The sequence below is a fragment of the Trematomus bernacchii genome, unplaced genomic scaffold (assembly GCF_902827165.1).
Source record: "Trematomus bernacchii unplaced genomic scaffold, fTreBer1.1, whole genome shotgun sequence".
Taxonomy (NCBI): domain Eukaryota; kingdom Metazoa; phylum Chordata; class Actinopteri; order Perciformes; family Nototheniidae; genus Trematomus; species Trematomus bernacchii.
This window is the reverse complement of record NW_022987782.1, coordinates 202946-225578: the sequence shown is the minus strand read 5'-3', so window position 1 is coordinate 225578 and position 22633 is coordinate 202946. Positions and strand designations below refer to the sequence as shown.

The 22633-nt window shown below is 41.0% G+C and overlaps 1 protein-coding gene across 1 annotated transcript in view; it reads right to left on the bottom strand.

Annotated features, from left to right (window-relative positions):
- Window positions 1–22633, bottom strand: part of adgrb1a (adhesion G protein-coupled receptor B1a) — a 108173-nt gene that overhangs the window by 31743 nt on the left and 53797 nt on the right. Inside the window, exons 14-16 of the mRNA XM_034149330.1 lie at window positions 17467–17542; window positions 11932–12034; window positions 11784–11827 (exon numbers count right to left, since the gene is read on the bottom strand). Coding sequence (XP_034005221.1) covers window positions 11784–11827; window positions 11932–12034; window positions 17467–17542 — 223 coding nt within the window. The remainder of the gene's footprint in view (window positions 1–11783; window positions 11828–11931; window positions 12035–17466; window positions 17543–22633) is intronic.

The following is a 22633-nucleotide window of genomic DNA, read 5'->3' as shown; positions in this document are numbered from 1 at the left end:
AAGTGGAAGACAAAGTTATTTGACATTTGTATAATTTCCTGTTGAAAAATGTAGATTGTGTCAGTTATAACGAGTAATGACTTTTGCACTAATAGTTCTTACATAGTGTATACTCCAAGTATTAGTGGTAATATTGAATAGGGAAACAGCTCTTCTCCATCATCATCACTTCACTATTCAGAGTGGTGCAAAGTCTTTTGTTGATGAATCAAAGCAGTTCGGCATACGATATAATTGATATTTCTCGCAATTATTCAGAGAAACTCAATTTAGCCGTGCTCCTGATACAGACTGGCCCTACATTACTCTGCTCCAGTGCACAGAGAAATTAAGCAAATATGTAAAAGTGATGAAAAACCAACCAAGTTTTATGAATTAACCACATGGCAGAAACAGGCGACAGACTTCAATTCTCTTCCAACAAATTTACATCCACTTGATTGACTTCAATTAACAGACTTGTGCAGCACGCAGGTTTGGACTTTAACTTGTACTCGGGTCATGGAATCCTAATTAATTTGTTAGGCACTGATAATAGGAAGCTCTTGAAATGTCAATAGTGTTGCATTTTCAAAAGACGCTCAGAGGAACCCAAAGAGTCTACACAGAGTAAAGGTCCTTACACACCAAACTGACACCAAAGAACACATCCCGACGGAACGTCGCCTCACGTCTCCTGCGTCTTGGCCATGTGTCGCACTGGAACACACCGCAAAGACTTCAGCCGACGGCCAAGTTGCACATACGAACTGCGCATGCGTGAGTGGCAATAACTCTCCTTACCAGCAGGCGGCGGTAGTGTGTATTCGTCATTTAAAAGAGGCAACAACCGGAAGACAGACTGCGTGATAACCGAGAGAAGAAGAACAGACTGCGTGATATAAACAAACAACAAATAGCGTGTGCGTTCCATTTTCACTCTACAGCGAGAAGCTCATGGGGCTTTCCCGAACCTGTGTTGAGAGCTGGGGTTAAAGGAAATCTCAGATTTGCCTTCTTAATAGTTTGTTTGGGTCCCTCACTTCCGTTTCACTTCTCATACACTGATTCGCTAGCTGAACAGCCAATCAGAGTGATTTCTTTAGCCGACAGCCTACCGATTCAACATGTTGAATCGGCGGCGGAAGGTGTCGGCACGGCCGAAAAGACACGACGGTGCAGTACACACCAATCTGAGTAGGGCGACACAACGCTCATCGACGGCCCGACATCTATCGACGCCGAAAATCGGCTTGGTGTGTGTCTTAAAACGTTCTTAAAGTATTCTGCATGGATTATTGTAACCATCAATTTCTCTTAATGGGTCAGTGTGTGTTTGGATTGCTAAAGGTACGGATGATCAATTATTGAAGACAATGACGGGTGTGACACACTATTTATATGGTAGGTAGGTAAGTGACCCAAAGGCTTTTTGATTCTGTTCCATATTATATATTAGGCAGTTGCCTCATAATTCATCTCCGTTACGACTGCTGCAGAAAACAACAGAAACCATGGGCACATCGTCTCTATTTCATTTATTACTGCCAAAATAAATTGTCTATTTCAGGGAGCTTTCTAGGAAATTATTATTATGAATAAACAGACCAATAAAAAAAAAAGCATTACAGTCTCTGTTAATACTTGCTGTTCAGGAACAAGAGACTCTGCACAAACCAGACTCAAGTGAAGCCAAATCCAGTGAAACTTTACACCAAACCTCAGATGTCTGTTTAAATTCATGATTTAATACAATGGGGTGAGAAATGTAAGCACAAACCAACATGAAGTCTGTTAGGTGTTGTTCCACTAAAGCCTCAAGAACAGGGTCCGATTCTCCTAGTATTCACTGAAATATGTGCTGGGATGATGGTGGAGAGCGATGTCCAATTCATTACTTCAAATTTCCCATGGATGTTTGGGTTGTATTGTGTTTTCCTTTAATTTATAAGCTGTCTGTATACCACCTTAACAAAAGTTAGGAGACAACCTCCCACACACATGAGAAACACATGGATGTGAGCCTTTTCAGAACATTCAAATGCACAACAACCTACAGTATAGAACACACTACAGGGGAGGGAAAACAAAAACAAAAAAAGAATAGAGCCTCTTTAAAGGTCACCTATTATGCTATATTTGAACAATATATTATAGGGTCATGTCTATACAAAACATGTCTCTGAAGTGTTTTGCTCAAAATACCAAACAGATCACCCATTGTAGCATGCCTCATACCCCTCTATTTCAGCCGTGTTACTAAAGTGCTGATTCTGGGTCTGGCCCTTTAAATGTAACCGAGTTGCTGTTGGCCACGCCCATTTGGAGCTGCTGCTGGCCACGCCCCTTTGGAGCGTCCACATGCAAGCAGTGAGCTCTGTGAAGAGAAGGCTGTCTACCAGCAGAAACTCAGCTAAACGCTGCCGTGATTAAACGCCATATCATGTTCCAAACCACATCAAGCATTATTTCTGAAACAGTATGGGGCTCAAGCTCTTACCACAAGGACAGTACCTTTTATTTCCTGCTTCTTTACTCATATTCTCTCCAGTAAACCGTTAGCTTTGAGTGTTAGCGATGCTTGCTAATGTAAACAAAGACAATATTACGTCCAAAACACGTCACGCATTGTTTCTGATACAGCGACGTTTCTGATAGGGGACGATAGGTTGGGACGTGGGCGGGACGTTGCCAGGAGTTCAACGTAAAGCCAGCCCACATTTTAGTAATGACGTCATGACCGCAGCAAATCTTGATCAGCTAATAATAATACATTCGATTTATAAAGCACCTTTCATTGCTAACAGCAATCCCAAGGTGCTACAGGAGGCATAATAAAAACAACAAAATAAACAACAGCTCCGTTGTTCCCCCGTTTTTAGAGATGTGGGTAAGGAGGAAAAGAGAGAGGGTTTTATTTTCTGACACTTTGTGAGTCTCCTAAAGAAATTGTATGGTGGTTAATGTTGGACATTTAAACAAATAAAACAAAAGTGCAAAACAACTGCACAGTTATTAGTGACACATCATGTTTTGCCGTAAAATAAGTATTTCTATCATGTCATTGAAGAAGTTGACTTTTGGTGCAGCAGTCTGTTGAGTGAACATCCTGTGTTCGCTAGACCCATCCACCAACCCCAACCTATTCCATATGCTCACTTGCCTTTGAAACATATTGATGGCACAAATGAAAACATAATCTGGGACAAACTTGAGTCAATAGATAAGTCAAAGTCTCCTCAACAACAATAGCAATAAGCTCAACAAAAAAAGGTGATGAGCAATACTTTTTTAAAGCCACATACTCACGTCGATTGATTTCATAAGCTCACAGAAATCTGGGACTGAGTTGAGTTGTGTGAGTGTGTGTGAGTGTGTGAGTGTGTGTGCCTACGTGTGTGCACATGTGTGTGAGAGAGACAGAGTTAGCCCCAGGAGGTGACTCAGTGCTGACATTAGCACATCACCTCTAACAGAAATCCAATATATTAAGACTCAGTGCTGTTTCTCTGTATGGCTGACGTGATTAGGCCTCTCTGTGATCCACACAGTGGCCTGCAGACAGCCCTGCCCCCCCCCCCCCCCCCCCTCCATCTAATTGGATAATGTAGGTGCTGGTCCAGCAGCCCTGCATGGAAGAATGTCCTCTGCCAAAAACAGTCCACGCGGCTGAAGCAGTCTGCCAGCACAGAGGGAATATAAACACTGATGAAGTCATCATGTTATCTCGGCCTGGGCAGGAGACTACACATTGATAACAGAAAGATGCTCTATATACTGGGGACATGTCACATTGCATTATAGGAAATGTGGGATTCATGGTTTTTTTAAACTTGACCTATATAATGTACTAGGAACTTAAAGTCAGTATAAGTCAGACTCTGCTGCTTCACTTTGAACTGTTCTTTTTCTGCATGTTCCCTAACTTTAGTAATGGAATTAGTTTTTCACATGTCAACATACAATATGAATATACAACACATTGCTTATTATCTTTACTGTACACATATTGGTACATTGACATAGAAATAAAGCTTGCTGTATTGATAATTTAGAAAGTCCTTTTTTTTAAGCATACTTTATTAGGGCTGCACAATTCATATTTATATTGAACACATATAGTGACACATCCACACATATTTACCACCAACTCCCCTCACATTTATGGAGCTCTGTGGCATCTATAAATGACTCCTGACTTTTCCCTGTGTTTTTTATATATCTGTTGTAATTTATTGTCTTTTATTGTGATTGTAGTAAGGTGTTTTTATGTGATTGTAGTATTTACTACATGTACAGCACTTTGGCCCGACCAAAAATCGCTTTTAAATGTGCTTTATAAATAAACTTTGATTTGATTTGATTTGATAAGCTCAATATTTAGGTCTTTGTGACTTTACTGTTCTAATTCAGTCTCAGCTTGGTACAATATCTTCCAAGGTCCAAACCAGGGGTCTCCAACCTTTTTTAGGATGAGAGCTACTTTCAAAAATTAAAACAAGTCGTGAGCTACTTTTACTTTTAGTTTTTTGCAGTGTATATATTTAGCACATTTTAACATTATGATATGCTGACCTTTAACCTTTGTGTGCTGTTTGGGTCTGTGGGACCCGTTTTCAGTGTTTACTAAAAGAAAATGAATGCAATTTAATTATTTTAACCTGCTTTATTTGGGGGTGGACGGGCCTCACCTCTTCTAGGGGGGTCCTCACCTCCTCTAGGGGGGTCCTCACCTCCTCTAGGGGGGAACTCACCTCCTCTAGGGGGGTCCTCACCTCCTCTAGGGGGGAACTCACCTCCTCTAGGGGGGTCTGGGGGCCTGCACCCCCGGGAAGATGTATTTTTAAATGTTGAAGTGAAATGCATCAATCTGGAGCACTTTGAGCACAACATGAATGTATGGATACAGCTCTCAACACTCAGATGAAAGGGAGCTGTATACTTTTCAATAATCCAAAACATCTTTAGAATTATGATCACAACCAATAACAAATCATTAACCTTGATTATTTCTTATCTTATGTTACCTAGTTGACGCATTTCTTTCTTTTTATTTATGCTTATTTTACTAATCACTCCCCTTTCAACGGTACTGCCTATAGTACACACTGTTGGAATGATTTCGTTTCACTTTGTCTATATCTACAATAGATAAAGGTGTGCTCTCCCTAGCTCTCTCTCTCTCTCTCTCTCTCTCTCTCTCTCTCTCTCTCTCTCTCTCTCTCTCCCTAGCTCTCTCTCTCTCTCTCCCTATCTCTCTCTCTCCCTCCCTCCCTCCCTAGCTCTCTCTCTCTCTCTCTCTGTCTCTCTCGCTCACAGAGGCTGCGTGCTCCTCCGTGGCGATAACGGCTTGCGTTAAAAAATAATAATAAACATATTTGTAAAGTGGGGGGACACAAACGGGATTTCGAAAAGTGGGGGGGACTGTCCCCCCTGTCCCAGTGGGAAATTACGCCATGCGTGTGGGTCAAGTGCAATAAATAAATATGCAAGTTGCAACACACACAGTAAAACTCTGCCCCCCATGTGTTGTATAGGCTGGCATGATAGGCTGTTCAATGGGGCTGATGTGTAGTGTAGATTCTGCTACACAACATGATGGAGTTGTAGTAAGTAGATAGAGTTCGCTATGATTGAGGTTTCGTTTATGGATAGGGTAGATTCTTTTAATTACATTTCCTTTTTTTTTGTGTGTATTTTTTACATTTTGGATTTGCTTGGCGAGCTACTTATTGAGGGCTTGCGAGCTACCGGTAGCTTGCGATCGACGTGTTGGAGACCCCTGCTCCAAACAGACAGAACATGTCATTAACCAGCTGCTAAACCAGTGATGTCCCTAGCAGCTAAGGAGTAAGATTGTTGGTTTGTCTTTTCCTCAGGAGTTGGTGCTTAAAGGAGAGTGAATAAAGAGCTCTTTCTCTGAAGGCATACGTCTGATATTATTTTCCCAATCACAAATGTATCAGGCAATACTAACTGTTGTGTTTACAGATATTTGCACTGAGACTAAGTGGTGAATGAATGCAGTCTTCTGCTTTTATACTATATACTATTTCATAATATACATAAAGTCTTGTCTATTCGAACCCCATTAGGGATGGTCAAGAAAATGTCCCAACTTTTTAAATCCAGGCAGACACATACAAGACATTCTTTCTATCAAAACCATGAGCTGAAAAAAACCAAAAATATGACATTCAAGTTTTCCTTTTTCGAGAAACTAATTATTTACAAAGCTAATATTTTCACATTACCATGGTAATAAGAGGCTCTTATGTCCTGGCATTAGTGTGCCTTACCCTTTTTAGGGACGCAGCAGGATTGTGACTAGATACTGAATATTTTTATTAAATTCCAACTGTCCATACACTAAAGTCACTCAAGTGTAGGAGAACATTTCCAAGGTATTCATTGGGCTGGCATATGAGATGGTTATGGAGTGTGTTGCTTGTAATTCAGCCTGTTTCTATTCAGAAGTACCTGTAAACAAACATGCCCCAGCCCACTGAACCTCACCTCACTTCTATAATTGTATCACAGCCTCTGATGGAGATTGGTGGTCAGCTGTAAAATGGTTGATGAATTGCGGCAGCTCCTTCACATCAGCCTGACTCTGGAAATGAAGTGAGACAGCCAACGTGATTTGTATGATCAGAACGAAGGCTAGTTAGTACTGCAGTCTGGTAAACAATGCTCAGCCTGCACAGAAGTGTCTCCGCCTCTCTTATTGCTGCAGTGTTTCTCTAAATGTTGCAGGGTCTTTGCCTGCCAGCAGCTTTAATAGCAGCATATGGATGATGATGGGATGTGACAAAATTAGTTGTTCATTCAGAGACTTGAATTTCCTGGTGACACACATTAAGAGTTAATCTACAACCATTAGATAAAGAGATTAAGGAAATTGCTGTCTGACAAAAATGTTTCTTAAGCACACAACCATTTCAGTTTCAGTGTACAGGCTCTGCTAAGGATTCTTCAAAGTGATCCACATCTGAAAGTAATGTTTTCAGTCGCAGCTATAGTTATTTGGTGTCTGCAAGACAACCATATGTACATATTAGTTTCTGCATAATAGGGTACATAATAGGGTACAATCTCATTTAACTGACGCTTTTGCCCAAAGCAATATACATACTCTTTAATACTTTAGACATGCCTAAAGGAGCAATTTGGTGATAAGTATGTTGCCCAAGGACACTACAGGGTCTGGAATCAAATCCCTGACCCTCTGATTGGTAGACACTTATTTAGTACCTGTGCAAAAGTCCCATTAAAGAATAGGATAAGACTACACTCTTGGTTATACTTCCAAACAGACATGGACACAGACAACTGCAAAAACAACCCGGCTGCATTCCTTCTATGCACAGAAGATCATTCTGCTCCCACTTTGCTGTGGACTGTCCACACTCTGAAAGGATTGTCAGTACTTGGAGTTTGCACAGAGCCTTGGTATACACCTTCTGATGATAACATGTACGTCACTCTGACCTTTATGAACTTGCCAATGCGTTAAGTAGAACATTGGCTTAAGGGTCAATGGGCTTGCATAACAGTTTTAACACTAATAAGGAATGAAGGCCCTGCAAACAGGCTCCAATGTTTGGAGTGATGACATCAATTCATTGACTGCAGTCAGTGCAGGTGTGTGTGGTTTAAGAGGTTTGTACCTTCATTCGTATTGGGTAATGGCATCTGATCACGGGCCTGTGCATTTACACACATTATTAATAAGCAATAGTGTCAGAATCAGAATCAACTTTATTGCCAGGTACATTTACACATAAACAATATAAGAAAATAAGTTGTAAGAACCATTTAGCAATAAAAAATTATAAAAACAAGTATTTACATCAAATTTAAATTTAAATATACAAAAGAAACTTAAAAGCTAAAAAAATAAAACACCTAGTACAATGAATATGACAATAAATGACATACTGCAGTGTATTATATTTTAAAGTAGAGGGCTATGCAGACATGTGTGCAGTGTATTCAGAGAGCTGAGCATGACTCACAGTATTAAGAAACATGTTGTTTACATTCATGTAATGCATAATGTTTGTGGGGTGGATAATAGTCCATTTCAGGTGAGGTATTATTCTACTGTACAGTCCGTCTTTCCATGTTAAAAATCAAGATGTACTGTATACTGTAAGTGAAAGGCTGAGGAAGTTACTAACAATCTAAAATGCAATTTAGTGTCTTTTTAAACACCATAGTTCAGGGTTAGGTTACATGAGATGAATTCCAATTAATTTAAACCTCTCTGCATACTGTTCACCATCTTTCTCTTTCTTCATTTCCTGTCATGGTATTACATAGAATAGAATGGGAGGGATGAACCCCTCTATAATGCTCTCACATGAAGAGCACACAGCACACAGTGAAATGTGTTCTCTGCATTTAACCCATCCTAGTACCAGGAGTCTACTAGGAGCTATTGTACAGCGCCCGGGTGTGGGGGGGGTGTCCTGTGCCTTGCTCAAGGGCACCACGGCAGGGCAGGAGGTGGACTGGGACCTCTCCAAGTAGCAGACCACACTCCATATTTAGGTCTGGTTGGGGACTTGAACCGGCGACCCTACGGCTCACAGTCCAAGCCCCTACTTACTGAGCCACTGCCGGACACATCTATTACACTCTTCATACAGAACTAGCATAAAGAGTTAGCCAACAGGTGGAACTACAAAACACGGGATGAACCTAAACACATCTCAGAGCTGATGTCAGAGAGAGGAGAGAAGGAGCTGCTGAGGCTCTTATCAGTTTCAGCAGACTGAAGCCCTGCTGCTCCACGTCTCTTATCAACACGCCGACGCCTCTTCAGTTTCCAATTTCTCCCCCAAATATGAACTCATTAATCATGCCTGCTGTCCAAGATGAATTGTAATGTTGAAAAGACGTGTCACCCCCCCCGAACCACACACGCCAAATGATTAGATTCATTGTCCTTGCTTTGATAAAAAGGGCATCTTGAAAACAAATAAAGGCAGTGGCAGTCTGTTCTATAAAATACATTTCTACAGCATTACCTCCGTTAGCAGCGAACAGCAGATTCATGTCGTCCTCACTAATCTGCTGCTCTGAATTTATACAGTGTTTGCAATTCCTGTCAATCAATCTCAAAACGTTCTACAGCTCCGTAACAAAGCAAGCCAACGAAACAAAGAAAAGGTAGAGAACGACAAAACTAGAACGCTTTTAATGAGAAATATCTGCCCAATAAACTGTTGAGTTTCATTGAGCTTGGATTGAAGCCATTTGTGTAAAGTTATCATAATTACCGCACGGATCCTTGAGTTATGGCCAACATCCAAATAACTATTGTCATGTTACAGTGACATTGACCTTCAACCTTGTGTTACCAAATACTAATGACTTTATACAGGTCCAGGTGAACCTTTTTTTGAAATTCCCTCCAGATGTTTTGAGATGTTGCATTCAGGGAACTGGGACAAGTGTAGTCAACCCAAAAACATAATGCCCCCGGCCCCAGCTATCACCTGTGCTGAGGCTTAAGACGACTAAGTAGAAATAGAGTGCTGTGGAAATGTACATCATTCTGAGAAAGTGATGATCATACAGCTAATGATAACCGTTCAGAGGATGTAGAACACTTCCGATTAGCAATTAGCACATGTTTATGGTTTTCATTACATACTGTGTGTAATGAACATAAATATGTCCAACAAATAAAATGGCAAAACATTTCTTTTGCCATAAAAGGCACTAATTCCATCTTTAACACAAAAGCCCCCCCCCCCCCCCCCCCTGGATTCTTGTTTGGTGTACATTGTTAAGTTATGTTCTATTCTGCTTGTGATTTAGTTACATTTCTTAAAAATAATGAATTTGTGTGAAGATAATCTTTCTCCTGCATTTAGGTTCACCCTTCTCCGCTTTCCATGACATACTGTTTATAAGATAAGAAGTACTTTATTGATCCCAATTTGGGACATTTTTGAAATGTCCCAAATCACTATCTTCACTTTTGTATTCAAACCTGTTTCAAACGAATCAAACAATTGACACACTTCTGAAAATACACACAATACTTCCTGCAGCTGTTTCAAAACAAAAGCCTATAGCAGCAGAGTAGGTGAGTTGGGAAAGGCCAATTAGACAGCACACTTTATTATATCAAATTGTCCCTTATTGTGCATTATATTAAGAACAAAATGCCAACATATGTTAACTACAACAGCAGGCCCACAAATGTTAGATTCAAGTAAACATATTTAAATCGTATCATTTGCACCTGCCAGCTTCTTTTTGAGTCATTGAAAATACGCCTTTAATATGAAACTTTATATTGACATAATACAACGCAAATTCTATTTTAACTTGAAATCTAAGTTTGAAAAACACTTTTATATTGGCAAACTGGTTTTACTAGTTGTATATACTCATACCTTTGCATTGTTAGGGCTGAATGATATCATGCATTCAGTTTCTCAGTATCGACTCTTATTTCCTTCAAATGTCTTCTATGTTTCAGACTCTCTCCTGCTGCAGGTCTGTTATGTGCCACGCCAAACTTCGTATTCATTTTTGGTCTGAAACGGTGGATGTTCTGCTTTTCACCTCCATCTAAATGCAAATGCTGGACCTGCATTGCATTAAGGCTTCCAAATGTTTGCCTCTTTCCTTCTCCCTCACTCTTTACTCCGCTCAGTGCTCACGCTCACACATGCTCACTTTCTTCTTGTTTTAAACAAATAGGGCACTTGTGAGCAAGGAGTAAATGAGCAGCGATTTTAGATCTGGCCACAGAAGCAGTAAGACCAAACTGTTCAATATGTATTCTTGCCTCCTGCCACACTTGCCACGCTCTCTCTCTCAGACTCCGCTCTGCTCTCTGGAACATGTTGGTGTGTGTGCGTGGGCTGCGACGGAGAGGAAAGCTGTGGGCGACACTTTTCATTTTCCACATGCTGCATCAGTGTCGTAGCAGTGATAGCACGGGGTTAGCGCTTTGCCAGACAAGAGCTGCGGAGCTGTTTCAAACAATCAGCACCTTTCATCTGGGAGCAGTGCTCTGTTCTTTTCAATACAAAACACTCTGGGCCGCCATGGAGCTTTCAGAGGGAACATGCTAAAACATCTCCATGGAGTACCAGGAACTACCAGTGTGTCGCCAATATGCCACTAAATAATTACATTCATCAAGAACCCAGTGTAAGCTCAGGTTTTTAGAACGAAGCAGTTTAATTAGCTTGCGTGCCAAATTCCTCTGATATGAGATCATTTAAATAGTCTATTTACCTTCAATTGCAAAAGAACAAGACTGAATATTGGCCCTGATTTGTCCATTGCAAAGAAAGACATCAAATTATGCCATTACGTTTTTTTCATGTATGCATTTAAGAAACACATATATAGTGATATGTTCTGCTATTTTGGCAAATCTAATGCAAATCTAAGTGGTTTGATTTTAGCATTAAATGATAAAAATCATGTTATCCGAAACATTGAGGTTCATCCGTTTGGAAAGAGGAAGTCACAATTACAAAACGTCTGGAAAAATATAGATTTTGTGTAGGGCAGATGTATAAACAGGGAGTTACTGAATATTGGTTAGTGGCAGCGTACTCCGGCTAACTAAATTGTCATAAAGTTAGAGGATCAACAAGAAGAATCATGTAGAAGCTATTATAGAAGCTATAATACAGGCAATTTCAAGTATGGGGTAGAATCAGAATAGGTGGATCCTCCATGTCGCATGGTACAATGATTAGGATTACATACAAAAGACCTACTAGCATGATCAAAAGACAAATCACCAAAACTGTAAAACTCACCTGTCACTCTCATCCCAGGATATACACGTCTGGTTGGTGGTGCCCTAATGGATGGGGGCAGAACAAATATATGATCAGCATGAAAGATAACCGGTAATACCACATCATGTCATATTAGATCAATATATTGAAGACAAAAGCTACTCACGTTGTACAGGTGAGAGAATTCAACCACCACCGGGGCGGAGAGGGAGGCGGGGGTGGGCTTGATGGTCACTGATAACACTTTGGAGTTGAGGACTGTGGTGTTTCTAGAGGGAGGAAGGAAAACATCAGTGGGTGATCTGTGGAATGATAGCATTAGCTCTGAAGGACAATGCGAATGTGCAGAGGTAAAGGAGGAACAAGTCAAGATGTGCACATCTCAACTTAGTATGTTTACACGCTACTTTTAGCCAACTAGCATTAAACAAAGTACATTTGAAGCTGATGACTGAGTTTTGCACAGCAACAGTTTTTACTAAATGATGTTGCTAGATAAAAAGACGAAGGATTACCCAAGTCATTCAAATATATTTTATTGGATGAATATCTGTTCCAAATGGCTGATAAGAGACATTTCACTGTATGAATATATGTGAGTCACCAACTTCATTAGGGTCATTCCCAATGGGACCATGACTTTAACACATTTCATAGTAATCCATCCAATAAATGTCAAAGTATTGACTCCAACCCAACTTTACATGATAGGTGAAAATATTGACCTAGTGGTGCTATATGCGATTTCAGACAACATGAATGTCATACGGATATTTGTTCTAGGTAGTATGAGTCAGATTTTATAGCAATTTTTCAGACATTTCAATGAAAAACATCTTGTGTAGGCACTACAGGAAAGGTCGAGGGGTCACCAAAGACATTAGGACTATCTAAGCTGCTGAGATACTCAAGATGGACCAAAGTGGTGAAAGATATACCATCAACTTTTTGCAATATCTCAAGCCATATAGGTAGTGTGGTTAAACATTTTGGAAGAAGAGGTTTTTAAATCACTGATCACAAACAATGGGTGTTTCTCAATGTTGAGTACGCTTGCTTGGTAGCACATGTCTTCCGAGTCACTTGCTTCAGAAGCGAGGCAAGAATACTTCCTGGCATTCGGAAAACAAAGAGTGGAACAGGCTAACAAGTGTGCAGGTGTGCGTCATATGAGAGGCCCCGCCTTACATCTTCCGCCACAGATTTGGGGAAATTGCTCCATGCGCAAAGCATTGTGGGGATTTTAAGACCGCGGAGTCTACACATGTGCAGCCTCGAAATGTCTCGCTACGAAGTACGCCGGGCTCCGTAGAATTCCAAGTATGCTGGACATTGGAACAGTCCTTCGGCGGCACTCGATGACGTAGTATGCTTGAAATAGTGGCTCTGGAGCAGCTTTACTCGACATTGAGAAACACCCAATGACATCCGTAGACGACTGCATCGAAGGGAACATGAAACACGTGTGAAGTTGGAAAGGGCAGATTGACATGGCTGCATTGCAATTCAGTCAGCTTATACATAGGCATCAAAATCACCTTAATTGCTGAATCAACAATAAAAGATGCTACAGATGTTCTGATGTATCTGCCTCTGATGAGCTCAGCAGAATGTGCGTGCTCTGCTTCAGAGCCAACACATAATCCTTCCTGCTAAGTAAAACCTAACAAGTTTGAGAATTTCTCAAGCAGTCCACATTGTTTTTCAACAGCTTATCCTTTTTCTCCTCGACTGTTTAGTATGCATTTCAATTTTTGCTTTTCATAGGTACTACTATCAATCATGTGGAATGAGACAATCAGGAACAAGTGAATTGCTGCTGGAAGTTCTGACAGCGAAAGCTTCCAGTCGGACAAACGTGTTCAACAAACCATGCTCCGTTTTGCTCTTCCTCACATCATCAGTGTGTCCTGTACGCACAATCGCCCTCTCATTCAAAAACACAATCAGTCAACTTAAATGTTTGTGTCATCTACTGTCTTTCCTCAAACTCATCTCCTATTCCCTTCTTTACCTAAAGGAGGGGAATCAATGCAGAGGCAATACGGGGGAAAAGGATGAAAAGAGAAAAGAGTGAAGTTTCATTTTGGTTTTAGCTGATCTGTATTTATATTCTTATTTTATTGTAATTGTATTGTACATTTTATTTTATTTATTTTTTTATTTATAAACATGCATTGGTTTTAAAGGAGACATGTCATGCTTTTCCGGTTATTACCCGTCCCCTTGTGTGTTATGAAGGTTTTTATGCATGTAAACGGTGTGCAGAGTCAAAACCCTCAAAGTACACCCTGTAGCGAGTAAAACTCTAACACAGAAAATACCTCCCCAAAACGCCTCGTTGGAGATACGTCACTGCCCATTTGATTCTTCCGGGTACGGCATGATGTCAAGCCGTACCCGGAACGAAATGGACCAATCCGTGGAGCCGTTACGTTACGTCCGCGGAGCCGTTACGTTAAGCCCCCGCTGATTGGTCCAAATTGACCAATCCACAGACTTCCTCACACACACATCTGTGTGCAGGGAGCAGGCAGCTCAGCTGATTTCTCCTCCCTGGCTGCAGGCTGATAACAGACAGTTGGGATCGTGGCGAAATTCTCTCTGCAGACCCATTCTCTCTGCAGACCCATTCTCTCTGCAGACCCATTCTCACAGCGTTTATCAACCTTTTTCTTACTCAATATCAAGCCACACTTATTGTTTTTACTTCGGCTGTGACTTTGTGTGTGCTCAGGATGAGTTTGGCTGTGTTTGGCTGTGTATCGCTAAACAAGGAAACAACACCTCCACAGAGCTCAGCGCGATTCACAACGTCCCGACCAATCAGAGCACACTGTGCTCACAGGGAGGGTGGGGGCTGGAGCTATTGGAGCTACAACGAGCCGTTAAAGGCAGAGAGTGAAATTCAGTGAATACACGTAGTTTACAGAGATGCTGTATGAGAAACCAATGTGAGTTTGGAAAAATGCACAATATAAATCTATTCTAGTAGACCTCAACAATGGAATTATGATCAGTGGAAATGGCCATGACACCTTTAAGTGCTCTTTTTAATCACAAAGCTATGTGTTACTGTGATAATTACCAGGGAAGGGGGAAATACTATTATCCTCATCATGTTTTTGGTTTGTGAAGCACTTTGAGTTACCTTTGTGTGTGAAAAGTGCTCTATAAATAACGTTTTATTTGAAGTGGAAATATGGAGAGCAGCAACAGTCCAAAGATTTAGAAAAACCTGTGGGAGGCCTGTGAGGGAGAGGTCTGCTTCATGTCCTCTTCCCTTATGGTACCGGCTCATTATGTGCTTTTACCACATTATCATAATGATCCTTACCAGCACAGTCATATTTAGCAGGCTGTTACTCACAGAATCATGCATGCATTCAAGCACAACACATGATTACTGAGCTCCACATACTGCTGTTCTAAAATGTATGTTAAGCATCATGCAAGCAGCAACTTCCCCCAACAAATCCATTTCCTCATGGAGGTAAAGGACGGACATGAGGCCACCCACTGCCAGTGTGCTGCTGTTTGGCATCAAATCCTTTTTTAACTGGGAACATTCACTGCAGGACGGATTTTAAATGCCCTGATTCTGGACAGGTGTAAATTGTCCTCGGCTTTCACACAGGAGTACAGCAGTTGTTTCTACTTACTCACCAATAGTCAATGTTTGATCCAACTATGACGATGATCTTTGCTTAACCTCAACTCAGACCCTAAAAAGGATCTTACCAGACAATGCCGATAGAAGAGAACTAACTCATGTGTATGTTACAGTGATTTATAATGTTTTTTTGGAAGGCTCTGACAATGTTGTACTGCTCATAGAGGCATCAGATCAGAAAATACAACATATTATTGTCCCTCTGTTCGTCCATATATCTCTCTTCCTGTCTCTCAAGCCTTTCACTGCCTATCTGTTTTCAACCACATTGTAGGAGCCAAAACGCTTCTTTTGCCATTGCTTATTATTTATATTATAATCTTCATTTCCATTTACAGCACGTTTAATTCTTCATGGTTATCACTTCCGACAATTGTCACATGGGTGTGGTTTATTGGTATGTAGGTCACCTGTGGGATGCCGTCTTTGTGTATGATGAAGAGGAGAAGAGAATTGCTCCTTTCTATTGACCGTGTGGTCCGGAGTTGGACATTGTTTGTTTTGTGTCTTTATCAAACACCATGAACTCTACGGTACGGACCCTTGTATGGAACGCGTCACAGCGAAGAGCAAGTTTTAGCCTCTCAGCGGCATAACTCATAGGGATGTTTGATACTACAAACTTCAATACATCCAGAACTCCGCCGCCCGTCTACTCACCCACACCGAATCCGTGAACACATTACCCCCGTCCTCATCAAGCTCCACTGGCTCCCCATCCCCCAGAGAATCCAGTACAAAATCCTCCTGATGACATACAAAGCCCCCCATAACCTGGCTCCATCCTACCTGACTGACCTCCTCCACAGACACACTCCCACTCGCTCCCTCCGCTCTGCTACTGCCAACCTCCTGTCCCCCCCCACCCGGACCAACCTCAAGTCCTGGGGCGACAGAGCCTTCTCCGTTGCTGCACCCACCCTCTGGAACTCACTACCCCAATCCATCAGAGATTCTTCCTCCCTCACAGCATTCAAAACATCACTCAAAACCCACCTGTTCAACACTGCATTCAACCACTGACCCCCCCCCCCCCTATTTTCTGTTTTGTTTATCTCTTTTTGTATTTTTCTTTGTTTTGTTTTGTTGTTGTTTTTTTTAATTCTCTGTCAAAGCGTCTTTGAGTTTCCTGAAAAGCGCTATACAAGTCTCATGTATTATTATTATTATTATTATACACATAATAAGATCACAAATATATAAACCCATATTAAACTCCAAGCCATATCAAGTCTAATTGTCTTGGAACAGAAAGCAAGACTGGGAGACTCGAGCTATGCTGGCAGGTCTGTGAGGACAGACTGGGCACAGTGGTGTGTGGGCTAAAACACTTCGTACACACATGATAATGCCAACATGATTCAGCAAATATTATGTTTACTATGTTTATTTTAGTTTAACAGGTTAATCAAAAGAACAGCTGGGGTTGATTGGTCTGTTTTGTAGGTAAAAAAAATGTTGGAATCACTACATACATTAAAACTTTCCTGAGTGGAAAGGGAATGTCTGTACGAATCTGTAGTTTTCAGAGAATTTCACTTAAACCATCATGCCAACAAGAAGGTGATGCAATAGAAAATGAAGTGGTCAAGGTCAGTATGATCCATCATCTGGGGACCATGAGTGTTTGTACAAAAGTGTCATGGCATACATCCAGAAGTTGTTGAGATATTTAAAAAAACTTCAAGGTCTGCTGAGTTAGTTGGAGAGTTTAAAAGAAAGTTAGTAGGTAGACTTTTAGTTAATAAGTTGTTTTACATAGCGTTCCTTCCTTTATTGTACCACTAATGACTAACAAGCCTAGAACATAAAACATATATACTTTGTGTCCTGCATTGTTAGGTATTCCTTGTACTGCGGCCAGTGCTCTCGTGCGCTAAACCTGTCAAATACATTCGGTTATATTTGTGCTCCTTGGTGTCCATGTCGGAATACACCCCCCAAATCCCCTGAATCAAGCTTCATGACTGGTTAACAATAATAACTATAAGTCAACAGTGTCTAATCTTTCAGTGTCAGCAGTCTTACCTCTGAAGAGTCAGGATGCTGCCCAGGTTTCTGTACAGAACGATCCCGGTTACAAACGTGGAGGACTCGTCTGATTCTGTTTGGGAAGAAACAAAAAGCACACAGAGCAGGAAGGTTAATGTCGTTGTTTCAGGAGTGTTGGAAAGACTAACCGGTTCAGTCTCTGCTGGCTCACAGGCCAGCTGCAGAGGAGAAGCTCAGCCAGGCTGCTCCACTCCTCCAGCCACCAAGAGCTCTGACACTGGAGCTGGCCTACATGACTAGTCAGCTATGAACACTTCCACAGCTTCACAGCCTGACACAAACACACAGATACATACATATGTACATATACATATACATATATACATATACAGATACAACTGACAAATTATTTCAATAATCTCTGTAGTGACAGATAGTAGCAGCGGAGCCTGACACTGGGCTCACACTGGGGAATAAATCAAATAATAAAACAAAGGAGAATGGACTAAACTCCAGCGGTGGAGTAAAGACACTCTGAGTGGATACACAGAGGTGCTTATCTCAACATGTTTGAACTTTCCTCTGGGCTTCCAGTCCAGATAACAGTAAAACGATCCAATCGTTTATCACATCATTATATGATGTCTAATGATGTTCAGATTTGGGATTTGAATCAAATCTACTTTTAATTGACACACATGCACACAGAACAGTATTACTGCATTCAACCCATCCTACTGTTTGGAACTGTGAAAGCCACCATTCAGACACCCAATGTAATTTGAACAGTAGTAAAAGTAACATAAATCTCTACTGTTAGCCTATGTAAAGATGGATATTGATAAAGTTACAGAATGCAAGTGAAATGATTGTTAAAATGACAGGCATACACAGCATTACACACAAGAGGAGTCTGGTGTGAGTAGATTGGGGCTGACTCCAATGGAAGTGTGAATGAAACAGCAGTAGACAGAGGGATGGACTGACTGTGTTCTCAATGTACTGACCACTCTGTCAATAGTGCTTTCACATCAACAATCCTGCTAACAGGCAGTAACTAGCATGGCTAATCTCAGATCAGAGTGTATTGGCCCACTTTGGTTATCTATTCATTTGGCACATGCTGTACATAAGTCGATATGGCCTGCATCTATTTAAAACCCTAAAGACTTTGTTAAGAAAGTAAAAACAGCAACTTATTTTCCTTCCAGAAAAGTGAAAGAAGGGACAGTTTGGACTTGACTCAGTCAGCGCATTGGGTCTACATCATACTGCCTTCAGGTCTTCTGTAAAGGCTGTAACTCACAACCAACACCTCTTAAAGGTTATGTTTTTTGTTTCTGTTTAACATCACACAAACTGGAACCCACTTTATTTTACTAATCTTACTGCACGCAAACTTGTTTGATCCAGTAAATATAAAGTGTTAACCCAATTTCTTTCAGTGTCCTGCAGCAGAGCTGCTGAATCACACCTGCCTCAGCAGATGTGCGTCTGATTGGACCGTGCCATTCTCCTGAAACCCAAGGGGTGTTCAGTTCACAGAGCAACTTCACCCAAGCTCCCCTTCTTTTAATGAAGAAAGGGCTTATCTCCCCTGTACTCAACTATTGACTGGGCAGCATGGTTATTAAAGGTCCCCTATTATACTGTTTTGCATCAATATATTACAGGTCTCAGATATATACAAAACATGTCTCTGAAGTGTTTGGCTCTAAACACCAAACAGATCATTGCAGCATCCCATACACCCCTCTGTTTCAGCCCTGTTGCACATGTTTATGTATAAGACATGACAAAGTGGATTTTGCGTAATAGGTGACCTTTAAAACTTGCAATTTGGAGAGGAGATCATTGTGTCTCGGTTCGAGGAGCACTCAACTCGGTTTAGTTATGCTTAGGCTCTAGAATCTTTGTTCATTTTATAACCAATCGTAAAAATATTATATAATTTGGGTAAATAAAATAAATGATCTCAACCTTTACTTGCACTCCCATGATTTTGCATACCCAGGCCCTTCACATCATCCAATGGCCTGGCTGCCAGGCTCACTTGAGTGGCTTCAGAACATATGCACTATTGTCTCATTTTGGAGTTCTTTGGACTAGTGATCGTTCACAATCCCCAAACATCTACAGGACTCTCACAGTATGTATTGGCTGCTCTGCATGTTGCTGCAGCCCCCTGCAGGTGAGCTCCCTCTGCTGCAAGACAACAGAGTAGTGCCAGCATCGGAAGAAATGTGTCAAAAGTTGCTGGACTATGTAAAGGCACACACAGCCCCGGGGCAAGGAGATGCCTCCTCTTTCTGGGTACAGTGTCAAAGGCGAAAAAAACACAACTCCATCTGCCGGGCCATCTGAAGACATCCAGCTCTTCTGCTCCAGCACACTGTGGCAGCCTGAGAGCGATCAGCGTGCCAGGCAGAGGCTCCCAGGCAACAGCTGAGCTCCCATGGGCATCAGGGGGGAACCAAGCAAGACGTGTTAGTGTGTGTGAGGAGGATGGAGTGTTATGTGTCCTGCTCATCCTCTCTTTGGCTGGCCTATCCAATATGCTCAGCCAGATTGTCTGTGCCCAACAACACTAAGCCTGGAGGGACTTTCCTCAGTGATTCAATAAGTTATATGTCTGCGTAGGAGAACTGAAACAGTCCCTAGCCAAGTGTCTGTCGATATGCATTTGCACAATGTGAGAATGGATACTTGTTTGCATATGCTGTGTGAATATGCTCATGCATGTGGTCATGAATAAGCTTCATTACTCACATGGCTTCACACATGTTATGAGTAGGAAAAGCTCATTTTCATGACAAGGCATAAAGTCTGAAACACATGATATCTCTTGGTCAAATTGCTGCTTCAACACACTTCACTTTGCAGATAGAATGTGCCGTATTGGGGGCTCTCCTAAACCAGTTAGTGGTGAGAGGAAGTGGACTAGAAAACCCTTTAAAAGCGAGTGTGCACTTGTGCTTACCTAATATACTCCATTACCTCCTAACAGTAACACACATGCCAAGAGCGGAGTAAACATCATACAAATTTAACTTCTCCGTCAGATAGGATTTTCATCATGAACTTTGCAGTAGTTTTCTCACATTGCCTCCTAATGGAGGCTTTAACAAAACAACTGAATTTTGGTCAAGTTTAAAACTAAAAATACAGATGAATATTTTACTTTGTCTCTAAATTCATTTAACTTGTACCATCGCATTTGTACATTTTATTATATCGTTATGCACTTAGAAGGAACAGCACATGACATCAGCATCTTTGGAAACGAGGGGCTTATTTAGGAGAATGCCAAGTGTCTCACAGTTGAACTGTTACCCTCTTAAAGGTTCAAGCAGAGTTTTTGCTAGTTGCACTATGTAGTAGCCCTTTTCTTTACGAGTGTGTAACCTTGTGCATTTCTAGAAAGTCGAAATGCGTGTTATTAGTGCTGCATACAAAGTGCTTACAGAATTGGCTTTACAAATGCTTAATGGAAAACAACATGTATTCCAAACATTTCTCAGACTTAAAGAGTCCCCATTATGCGTTTGGAGCTTTTCCCTTTCCTGTTGTGTTGTAGGTTTCTGTGCCTGACATGTCCTCTTTAAAAGATGCACACTGCGGTGAGGAACACTGAATACACATTTGAACTTATGTCTGCCTACAAAATAACTCCACACAGCCCCTTTAATACTAAGGCCTCCACTGGTGTGTGAGTAAATCCATGTGGAGAGACCACGCAGAAAAACAACATCAATCATTGAAGTTTGGAGGTAAGTCTTACCTGTTGCAGTACATTTAAATAATATATAAACACCACACAGGGAGACAGATGTATTGTCACGGTTGGGGTCACAGTTTGAATGATTGATTGTGTGTTAAACTGCATTGTTCCTAAAGTGCCTCATAGCAAATGCTCTGCAGCTAATACAGAATGACAAGATGTTGGTTTTTCTCTGTTTAAAAGTTATAGACACAGTTTTTATTTTGCACTTTAAATAAAAACACTGCAATAACAAATAGAGATGATTGAATGTAGGTCATTGTTGTTGCACACTGTAAAGAGAAGGCACATCCCATTTGTCCTGTATACCCCCCAAACACTGAAACATTCAATAAACACATTTCTCTCTTTTCTCTAAAGAATGCTCTTGGGATGTGAGAAGGGAACCATGCATCAGTGTGAACAAGGCGTCACAGTGCTGCTTGGATCCATGTAAGCACGTCCAAGCTGTGTGCATAAAGAGGCTGGCTGCTGGAGTCACCGTGGAGACGCTCCCCCAGCTGGGGTGGAAATGGTCTCTAATTGCTCCTGATTGGCTCCTGTTGACTCCTGATTAGGAGTGACGGCCTCATTAGCATACTAGCAGTACAGGGCTGTCTTTTATGGTCGTAAATGTCCCGACTGATAAATAACCCGTCCGGCTACTGAAAATAAAGCCACCAGTCAATAATAAGAGGACCATTCGTTTGAGCTACAATGCTTTTCTTTTTTGAAAAGTGTTTTGGCATGGGGTTATTTATCGAGCGATAAAACACAAGGGTGAAGATGTACTTAGGTCTTGTACTTAAGGAAAGGTAGAAACACAAAGAGTAAAATGACTGTTACAAGTATAAATCCTGCATTCTTAATGTTAATTAAGCAAAAGTAAAAAAGTATTAGCTTCAACTACATCAAGTAAAAGTACTCGTTATGCAGATTTGCCAATTCCAGAATAATATATATCCATTATATGTTTTGAGTATAATTACTGATGCATTATTGTGTTTCATGCAGCTGGCACAGGTAGAGCTAATTCAAGTATTAGACAGATTGATAGCTGGTGAATGTACCCACTGTATGACTAAATGCATTACTGTAAATGTGTTTTATATTTCATATGATTGATGCAGCGCAATGGAAGCTATCAAATACATGTAATGGAGTAAAAAGTACAATATTAATCTCTGAAATGTAGTGGAGTAGAAGTATACCGTACATGGAACTATTCAAGTAAAGTACAAGTAAATTAAGTAAATGTACTTTGTTACTGAATACCACCATGACACAATTCTCTTATGATACGGACCCACGCTAACAGCTCATGGACAGAAACGGCAGCACCTGCATAGAGAGGAGACTAGCTGCTGCTGCTGCCCTTCATAATGTGTTACAACTCATAAAGCAATATTGCCACCACAAAATTCCACAACATTAATATTGATA